A 10,316-nucleotide genomic window follows, 5' to 3' on the forward strand; every position below is an offset into this window, starting at 1 on the left:
GGCAGAGGCAGGTGGGTCTCTATGAATTCGAGGCCAGCCTGGTCTAACTGAGTGAGTTCCAGTCAGGCGTACACAGAGAAACTCTGTCTCAAAAAACCAATAATAATAATAATAAATAAAATTCCTAGGAGCACAAAATTCACATGCTAAAAGTGAACATGCTTATTATTATTCTTGGGGAATGAGTTCAAGGTGCAAGCTTTTGTTCTCACAAACATTTATTTTCCTCCAGATTTACTGGTTTTCTGTAATGATGGGAAAAGTCTTTGTTTCCCTTTTCCAAGGGTTGAGAGGTTCATTAAGCCAAGTCTTAACCATAGACTAATCTTCATCTCTTCAGAATCTTGTATATTGATTTAGTTTCATATGTAAATATTTATATTAGTTTTCCTCAGGGATTTATACATTGATATATATATATATATATATATATACCTGCAGAGATATATACAAGCTTTTACCCTCCTCTTACCACTTGACAATACAACTGTAAATGTGTTTACACAGCTGTTCCTTGGTCAAGGTCATTTGCAAGAGCAAGTCGGTTTCTGAAGAAGTCTTGTTTGGTGGGTGAAGGATCCAGTGAGGGGCTCTCATTAGTTTTTTCCCTGTATTCTGATCCACTGGACCTAAAATCTCAGCACACAGATAAAGTACAGGTTGATTTGGTTTTAATTGTTTTCAAATATTTTATCTATCCAAATTGTTTTGCATTTGTAAAACAGTTGCCTCCTAGATCTGGAATCATTTTTACTTCCCCTGAATTTCAAAACTTAAGATATGTGAATCTAAATTTGCAGTGAACACACAGAATCTCTAATGCTTCATGAGGACAACTGTGACAACTGTATATGTCAGTGTACCATGTGAAAGCATTGTAACAGGAATAAAAACTCAAAAATACCTATTTTTGATTCAATAAAATAACTACTCCGCAGATTACCATGGACCTTACATTAAAATGGTTATCAAGGGCCCTGGTTTAATCTAGGCATCACATTACAAACTCTTGCTTCTGTTTGTTTTCATTTTTAAAGGAAAGATTTATTGAAACCAGCCACACATATTGCTACATTTAGTAGAATGCAGAAATCAGTACAGTGATCTCAACCACCACAAAGGAGCCCAAGACTAATCAAAAGTCAACTCAGTCCATTTGAGTCCCCAGTCCAGGGTGCATTCTTCCTTTCTCTTGGTTAAACCAGTTGGGCAATCCATTCCAGTTCTGTACCTTCTCCAGTCTGTTCATGTCAGAAGTCCCTAGAGGGAGGAGGCTCTCTAGAAATACCTCTCACACAACTAGCCCAGGGCCCTCTCACTGACTTTAACCTGGAGCTAGAATGTATAAAATTAGCCCACTAACCAAGACCCAGTGCCACAAGTCCTTGTGTGGGATGTATGAAAGCGAAGCTATAAAGCTCCTGTTCAAGTAAACAGTTTCTCCGTACGCTGCATCAGGCATGCTTTCCCTAAACACCACAGCAGGATAACTGGCCTCTACGCTCCTTCACTGACATTGGTACACTATCTTTGAGTCCTTGTTTGTTCAGGAGATTTTCTTGTTATTTTTGGGGGGAGGGTTGCTTTATTTTGTTCTGTTATGGTGGTACTAGGAACTGTCCCCAGGATCTTCATATGCAAGTGTTCTATTGCTATATATCCTCAGTCCAAGTCCTTGCTATTAATAATTATTCTTATCAGTTATGAGTCTAAATTTACTGAGCTTATTGGGAAGAATTCAAACATCCTTTTCTAGTATTCCAGTGAAAACACTAGACCTATAGGAAGACTAAAGATGTCTGGAAACATGATGAATGGACTAGATATTTTTAGTTCTCAGTTTGATATCAGAAAAGAAGCTGTAGCTACCCATCATGCTTTACTTCTGATTGGAAAGGAGTACTTTCCCACTGTCCCAGTGAATGTAGGAAAATTACTCTCCCTCAGCTCCTGTGCATCTGGATACTCAGGAGATAAGAAGGTATCTGGGTGGAAGGAACTTTTCTTCTCAGGGACCAGCCTACACTCCCTGTAAACAAACTCCCAGCCTCCCTAAAACTTCAGGCTTGCTTTCAGTTCTCAGAACTCCTGCCTCCTTCAGCTCAAATCATCCCTGGTTAGTGTAGTTGTAACTCAAATGTTAGTAAGATGCATCCTAGCTATTCATTCTCTCCCTATGTTCCATGATCTGGAAGCCCGAAAGCCCTTGTGTTTTAGGGCAGGAAGCAGGAGTTCAATGGCAGCAGCCTCTTCTCAATTGTTCTCCCCCATGCCAACTTCTCAATGAAGTTATTAATCTACACTTGAGACTTCACCTCACATTTTCCCTCTTACCTACATCTGATCTCTCCAAAACCCAACACGTCACACTTGGAGGTTCCCACATGCAACTGGAGTTTACCTGGAAATGGGAAAGCTTTGATGTCACCACCAGCCCCAAGGACCACAGAAATCTTCACCAGTTGCGTTCCCATTTCTGAAACAAATGCCAAAATCGCCCTGTCTAGTTTCCACAAACTCAGCTCAAATTTTTTTAACTGCTCTTCTTACAGACTGTACCTCCCCCTTGTTTCCAATACAAATGTCTGCATTCCTGAAAATTAACTACTAAGTAACTAGTGGCTAACTTACTAATTGTTTTAAAAATCCAGAATTCCACTATAGCAATGATTCAAAGCTCATTTTCACCTTTTTAAAGACAACTTCAGCTGACCTCTATAATGCTCAACATACTACAGGTTACCTGGACTCTCCCAAGGTGTGGGTGTAAGTAAGAAGGGGGAAATCTGCAGACTCTAGGAGAAAGAGATAATGTGTTTTCTTTTTATTCCCTCTTTTGGTAAAGCACAGAAATGGCTCTTGAACACCTTACGCCATCTTGGCAAGCTGCAGGGCATATCTGAACAGACCTTAGAGGGACAGTCAGGAGCTCTTTGTGGAAAGTGCAATGGCTGTCAATATGTTCTGACACACAGTCATCCAATCATTTGACAGAAAGGGGAAACAAAAGACTTGTTGCTAACCATCCTTCAAATGACAGAGAAAAAGAAAAATGCAAGTTGAGTAGGTCAGTAAGTACAACTTGGCTACAGATAAACCTGAAAAACTGGAGTTGAGGAAGGAGGTAAAATCCAGTGCCACAGATATCTCTGATGTCCAGAGCTGGTTCTCTGATGTGAAAGACTATCCTTGAAAGGGTGAGGGCACTCCCATGAAGAGGGTGGGGGGCGAGGGGGGGACACACCTGTCTTATCCATCAAATCAGTTAACCATGCATCCACAGGGTGGTGAATGGGCACTCGTATTATGTGCTATATACTATAACTTGTAGCTGGGTTACCCTTACTTTGAACCACAAGCTCCAAATGGGCAGGAGCTATTTCTTCTACAACCCGACACTCTGAAGACACTTAAAAGTAACTGACTTCAGATGACCTACTGAGAAGCAATCCCAGCCAGAGTTAGGTAACCTAAACTACTCATCCTTTCAAGCACACCCTCTTGAATTTGCAAATGGCATAGGAAATCAAATGAGATATGGTGGAGCTACAAAAAGGACAAGAGGGCCGGTGGGGATGGGGCAGGTTTGAAGGAGGTGGAGAAAATGAGTATAAAATGATCACTGATCCTTAGAATCCTGCCTTCTGTTACACGGACTGTCCCACAAAGGAGACATATACAAAACCTGTTGAGAAGACACCAAACAAAGAGGACTCACTGACATTCAAATATATGGGCCCTGCAGAAGTATTGCTGACCATGTGATGAAGAAAATAGATTTTGTTGCAATTGGTGGAGGGAGTAGGATGGCTGGAATAGAAATAATCATATAAATTATGAAGTACTAACAGGAAGAGGTAGGGTAAAGAAACCAGTTAAGATGGTATACTCTTTATCTTTCACTACCCACAAAGTTGATGCTAAAGGGTGGAAGCACCGTCTACAGACCTCGCCCTAAAACTGTCTTATAGGATCTCTTCCCCGCTGCTATACCCCAATCAAGAATACTCACTCACCCGAGTATAGTAAGTTGTGTACATAAAGATGGAAGAGCATCTGCCTCAGCTCTAACAACAGTCTGGGTTTAAGTCTCTGACAGTGTCCGTGTGTATCCTCCTAGAAGGGACAGCTTATCTTTCATCTTCCTCAATCAAGCATTGGCCTTTCTTAGCAGGTCTGTTCCCTAGCCTCTAAGAATCACATTTAAAATGTATAGTCATTTAACATGCTCAGATTTTAAGCTAGCAGTCATTATTCTGGCCAATTCTGCACAGCTCTCAGGGATCTACGACCTGGTATCTACCCAGGGCAAATGTGCCTGAGATGGAAACAATAAAAGGGTTACCCTTTTCCTCAAATATCGTGGGCACTTTGTCAGAATATTTTTTATGATGTCAACTTGACTCTGCCTTTTGAATCCTTCGGCCCTCCCAGCCTCAGAGGGAAGAGAACCCTTTCTCGGGTTTTCTGTTGCATCTGGTTCCATGCCTAGCTTCATCCCGAAGCAGCATTCTGGGTGTGTGGGGCCACCAGCCAAACAAGCCCCTATGGAACAAAAAGTGTGTCAGTGTAGACAGGACTGAACCTCCAGAGGGCTAGAGGGGAGGAAGGAAGGAAGCTCCAAATGGGACATGGGTGGCTTTCTTGGGCCTGCCCATTTGGACCTGGGAGACCAGGCTCTGGAGTATCCAATACCCAGGTTTAGCTACTTAAGGTCACTGGGCTTGCTGCCAACTGACTTCTTGACACACATAATGGCTTGACTTTTTTTCTACCTGTACCTCATCTTTTACAATAACCTAGGTTTAAGTCTTTAACAACCTCCATATAGATTTTTCTAGATGGAATAGTCCTGAGTCCAGAGTGCAATTCCTATACAATGGATGGGACCATATTATTCATAATCCTTTATGCATGCCTAGAATTCTGCACACATACAAGAATGGTGTATTTACATTTGAGTTAAAGGTACAGGCACTTCCATGCTACCCTGGGGCCTCCCTGCCCTTTCTCTCTGTAATACCATACAGGAGTGTGGTCCTTAATAGACTTTTCATGGTCTTTAGATGAAAAACCCGTAAGAAGTTACTTAAGTTGCTTCTTTAACCCTTGCCAAGTCCCCAAAGCACTCCCTAAGTACAAAGCTGTAATGGGAACCGCCTGCACGGTGTTGACTGTCCTAGACCAGGCTTCCAAGCCAGGAAGGCCTGCTAGAGGAAGAATGATCTAAGTGCTCCACCTTCACCTCCACTCAGATAACACTTTACATTTTAAATACAAAGGACAGTGCCATTATTGTTGACAGTAATATGGCATATGCAGGCCAATCCAGGGTAGAACTAAGAGAATTCACTGGCCTTTTCTCTAAGAAAAATGCCAAAAGTTGCAGGAGGACTGAAGGCAATTAACTCAGTGTAACTCTGGAGAGCCCACAGCAAGTTGTCTGCATTATACCACAGTCTGTGGGGGCAGGGAGCTATAAAAAGATTATATGGCCTTCTCTTTTGGGAACTTTTAAAATTACAGGCCCAAAACCATATTCATCTAGTTTGGGGTGACAAAAATACGTGATCGTTCAGACTGAGCTCCAATAACTGAGAGTACAGGTAAAGAAATACACATACTGGACCACGTGGCGACTTCTCAAGCAGCCTCCCACCAGTGTAGGCAGAGTCATCTGGCTCCTACTTCAGAGACCCCCCCTCATGAGTCCACCAGGTCTAGGCAGGTGCATTATTACAGTGTTCCTCCTCCTCGCTTCTGCTAGTTCTGCCCTCTGGGTACAAAAGGGCAGATCTGTCCCCTGTGCCTCATATAATGAATAGGTCATTTTGTTACATCTCTTTAATAGACAGAAATTTGTAAAGGAACCAAAGGTGGATCTATTGCTAATTGTTTCCCAACAGATACTGCTCAGTACTAGAAATGGTAGTGAGCAAAAATAGTCATTTCTTTTGGGACTCTTATGACTTAAAAAGTACCCAACAGACTCAAGCAATGTGTCCTGAGGAGTTTGGAGTTCTTCAAAGGATTTGGAGCCTAAATCCCAAGTTTAGACTGGCGAATTGTCTACTTCTTCCCACTCACGTCATTAGCAGTTATAGACCAAGAAAATGTAAATCCATAATCCTAGAGAGGGATAAATAGTTCTTAAGCCTCAATCCCTACATAAAGTGACTTGAGGGTCCATCAACAGTCACATATGCATTGGATTGCCTAGCAAAACTGGAAGGAGACTGTAGGGCTGTGGTTAACTGCGGGGAAGGAGACAGACTGTAGGGCTGTGGTTAACTGTAGAACCGCTGTTCTTCTTTCCTCTTCCTCCTCCTTCTAGTAACAACAGGCAAGGACCAACAATCAGATACCCACTATCTCAGCATCACCCTCCCATTGGAGAATTAGACAAACCATTTAAAAAAAGAAAGCCAACTGTAGGCTTTCCCCTCTTCCTCTATCACCAAGACCAGTTAAAACTCCATCTTCAAGGAGAAAGTGGTTTCCCAATAAGTCTCCAAAAGCAACAACAACACCTTCGTTTAATTTTTCTAAGAATTAAAATATGGACTTGAGATTGAAAACGACTTACAGTGATCTCTAATAAAAGGAAGTAAATAGCAAAGAGATGTCCCTAAGGTAGAGGAAGGAGGAGGCCTGAGGACCACAGAGGTAGAAACAACAGCCATCCAGTCAGGCAAGGACTGGACTGCTGAACCATGTGCTGGTCAAATGTTAAGGGTCATCTCGCTCTTCCTTACATTTATGCTGGAGCCTGGTCCTACCTCCCAAACTGCAACACGGGCTGGCCAAAATGCCTGGGAGGTAACGCTTCATTCAACAGTAGACTCGGAAAGACCAAGGAAGGAAACATCTTTTGTTCCCATTTAATATGGACACCCTGAAAGTTTTCCCTAGGGCCTGAGCCAAGTTCATCCATTCAGGCACCAACATGCATTTCTTAGAGCCAGGTTGCTGAGGTCCCTGAGGGCAGAAGTGCTGACACCCTCCTTCATCACTTCCCACACTGAACACCCATCTCCCACAGAGGGGTACCCCTCTCTCACTCCTCTCAGGACACAACTCTGGGGACAAGGAGGAAGAATATTAAAAAGTGGCAGGGGAGCTGAGTTTGCTTCTGTTCAGAAATTGGATACAAACACTGAACTTGAAACAGCTGTGTGAGACCCGGCTACTTAGTAATCGATACTGGTAAAACCTCAGACTGCTGCCAAAGGGAAATGAGTGACATTACACTGTTTTATCTAAGGGCTACTCACTTCTTTTTAAAGAGCTTGCGGAAGGAGCTGCGAAAGCCCCCTTTCTGGTCTTGCCTGGGATTTTGATCGCTGAAAGAAGTCTGCTCACTCTCTCTCTCTTCCTTGGGACAGAATCGGGTGGCATCCTCTAAGTGCATCTCCTGAAAACACAAAAGAGGCATGTTGTTTTATTCTTTTCCAAAATACATGTGCCCTGGCTGTGGGACAGTCCTTTGGCCTTGCCACCTGCCTCTCCTACTCCCGTGACTACCTGTGGATTTGCGGTCCCTACCAAAGTGTGCCTAGGGTGATGAGCCAAGCAGTGGGAAGAGGAGCGCTGCTCGGGAGCTCGGGTGCTCAGGTGCTCGGGTGTACGCCTTTCTACAAATGAATACAAATTAAGGCAAACAGTCCCTAGTCGAAGACAGCCATCAAGATAAGTACATAAAGGAAGCTAGCTAACAACAAAAGGTATAGAATGTACAGCCGACGAGATAGCTCAGCATGCAGAGGCCCTGAGTCCAACCCCTGGAGGTCACAAAAAGGTGGAAGGAGAAAGTAGACCCCCAAAAGTTGCCCTCTGTCCTCATTTGCTTCCTATTGCTGTGATCAGAAAGAAAGGGCTTATTTTATCTCATACTTCCAGATAACAGTCCAACACTGAGGGGAGTCACGGCAGGAACTCAGGGAGAGCAGCAGCCTAGAGCCAAGAACTGAAGCATAAACCATGCACATATATTCCTTTCTGGCTGACTCTCCATGGTTTGCTAAGACTGATTCAGAACACCTGTCTGGGGGCAGCACCTACACGCCACAGAGGACTGGGCCCTCCTCCATCACTATTTCTCCATTAGTAATCAGGAAAATGCCCCACAGACCTAGCTACAGTCATCTCACAGAAGCATTTTCCCAGCTGAGGTTTCTCTTCCTAAATGACTCGTTTCTGTATGTTACATGTATGATGGGCATTTCACCTGTTTGTATGTCTGTGTACCATGTGTATGCCACCTATGGAGGCCAAAAGGGGGCATTGGAACTCCCAGAACTGCAGTTACAAACAGTTGTGAGGCACCATGTGAGTGCTGGGAGTTGAATCTGGGTCCTCTGGAAGAGTAGCCAATGTTCTTAAGCTCTGAGCCATCTCTCCAGTTCATGTGCACATATATGTAAGTGCATATATAAACACATGGTGGGTATGTACATAAACTCACATCCTGCTTGAGTAACCCTAAGAAGCCAAAGCAGAAAACACAGCAAATAGCACCCTGGAAGTCCAGCTGAATGGCTGACTGCAGAGAACAACAGGCAAGAAGTCTCCCTAGGGAACTTCTAGATCTGTAGATCTGACTTTGAGAACTTCACTTGGGGTTGCGGTAGCTGACCTGCAGAGTCTGAGATGCTGCTAAGATTCTAACTAAACCATGGGGCCCAGCATCCTTGTGGCTTAGTGCAGTGTTCCTCAGAGTATGTTCCTGGCACCCTCGGACCATCTACACTTGCTTTTGCTTACATAGATTCTTAAGCGTGGAGTCTCTGCAGCAAAGTCCCTAGTGTATAAATAATTGTTGTGCATACTTAGATATGAAAATCAGGGGTTTCAGGCAAGCTTCTGTCCAATACACTTACTGTTTATAGCAAATACCTAACTGTGAATCCTAAGGAGTAGTTTCTGATTCAGCAGCTCTGGCTACAGATTCTGGATTGATAAAATTTATAAAATATAAAAGTAATGCCTCACTATTACCTCTAAGACCACATTTTGGGAGGTGCCTGTGGGGACTAACACAAGGCTATAGTGCTGGCCAAAACACCTGCTCTGATGATAGAATATTCAGACTTAGAATTTCAGAGACCACAGAAGGCAGGGGCTTGACTTCGCCTCCTGTCAACTGTGGACCCTCCATTAAAGTAGTCTTTAACTGGGATCCACAACAAATCCTCTGTTCAGGGAAACCATAAATTGTTTTTAAAAATCTGTCTGTGGAACCATGGTCTTACTATCATCTTTCATTGGTATAGCATTTCATACTGTACAAAGCGTACTGTCAAACTACCTTGTTTAGTCTGATCTTCACAACCCTGTGAGGTAATCTACTTCTTAGAAATTACGATCACATTTATCATTCAGGAGGGAGGATGGGTTCACATGTCAGAGCACACACGGAGGGCAGAGGACAACATGCAGGAACCAGCTCTCCTTCCACCAGAGAGAGTTCATATGGGTTCACATGTCAGAGCACACGTGGAGGGCAGAGGACAAGATGCAGGAACCAGCTCTCCTTCCACCAGTGAGGCTCTAGGCTGGAATGCAAGTCCTCAGACATGGCGACAAGTGCCTCTCCCTACTGAGCCATCTCACTAGCCGAAATTTTAGTGATTTTTGTTTGCCTGTACGTGAGTTCAGGCACAGTGGTACCAGGGAGCTTTTGTGGAAGCCAGAGGCAACTCCCGAGGAGTTGGTGCCCCCCTGCCATCTGTGGGATCTGGCCCAGAGTCAGGCCTTCAAGTTAGCAGCGCTACCTGCTGAGCCATCCTGTGTCTTAATTATACAAATTTATTTTGTGATTTATCTTGTTCTGGCATGAATGTCAGCCTGAGGTGATAAGAAGGGGGTGTTAGATCTCCTGGAACTGGAGTTAAAGACTGGTGTGAGCTGTCATGTGCGTGCTGGGAATTGAACCTGTGTCTCTTCACTGCTAAGTCATCTCTCCAGCTCCCTAAATACCTTATTTTCATAGAAAAGAAAACTGGAGCCAAAGGGAAGCCATGTGATTTGTCCAAAGCAGGCAACTATTTGATAGCAGAGCCTGGGTTAGAACCTAGAGTTAGTTCCTACTGCCCAGTCAGGTGCTCTTTGCACTAAAACACATTACCTTCTTTCTTGGCTCTCAGTAAAGACACTAAAACTGGTGTTGAGCCCTCTGGCCACAGGTGGGGTAGAGTACACTGAAGCCAAGTGGTTCTGCTCACCCTAGCAGCTGAAAACTGATCCCTTTAAGAATATAGTTCTACAGGGTTATCTTGTACAGCTATAGTCCCAGTCCATCCCCACATTAAATACAC

At 43.7% G+C, this 10,316-nt stretch overlaps 1 protein-coding gene across 7 annotated transcripts in view; it reads right to left on the minus strand.

Annotated features, from left to right (window-relative positions):
* Window positions 1-216: 216 nt before the first annotated feature.
* Window positions 217-10,316, minus strand: part of Arhgef33 (Rho guanine nucleotide exchange factor 33) — a 79,937-nt gene continuing 69,837 nt past the window's right edge. For 2 of the 7 annotated variants that reach the window (XM_057792522.1, XM_057792513.1), the window contains 2 exons: window positions 7,275-7,414; window positions 217-629 (listed from right to left, as the gene is read on the minus strand). In XM_057792522.1, coding sequence (XP_057648505.1) covers window positions 500-629; window positions 7,275-7,414 — 270 coding nt within the window. In that variant the 3' untranslated portion in view covers window positions 217-499. Of the gene's footprint in view, window positions 630-1,062; window positions 2,477-7,274; window positions 7,415-10,316 lie in introns of those variants that run through there. The other 5 variants (XM_057792559.1, XM_057792529.1, XM_057792549.1 and 2 more) reach the window with 4 other exon arrangements.

This window comes from Chionomys nivalis, chromosome 1 (genome assembly GCF_950005125.1).
Source record: "Chionomys nivalis chromosome 1, mChiNiv1.1, whole genome shotgun sequence".
NCBI classification, from domain to species: domain Eukaryota; kingdom Metazoa; phylum Chordata; class Mammalia; order Rodentia; family Cricetidae; genus Chionomys; species Chionomys nivalis.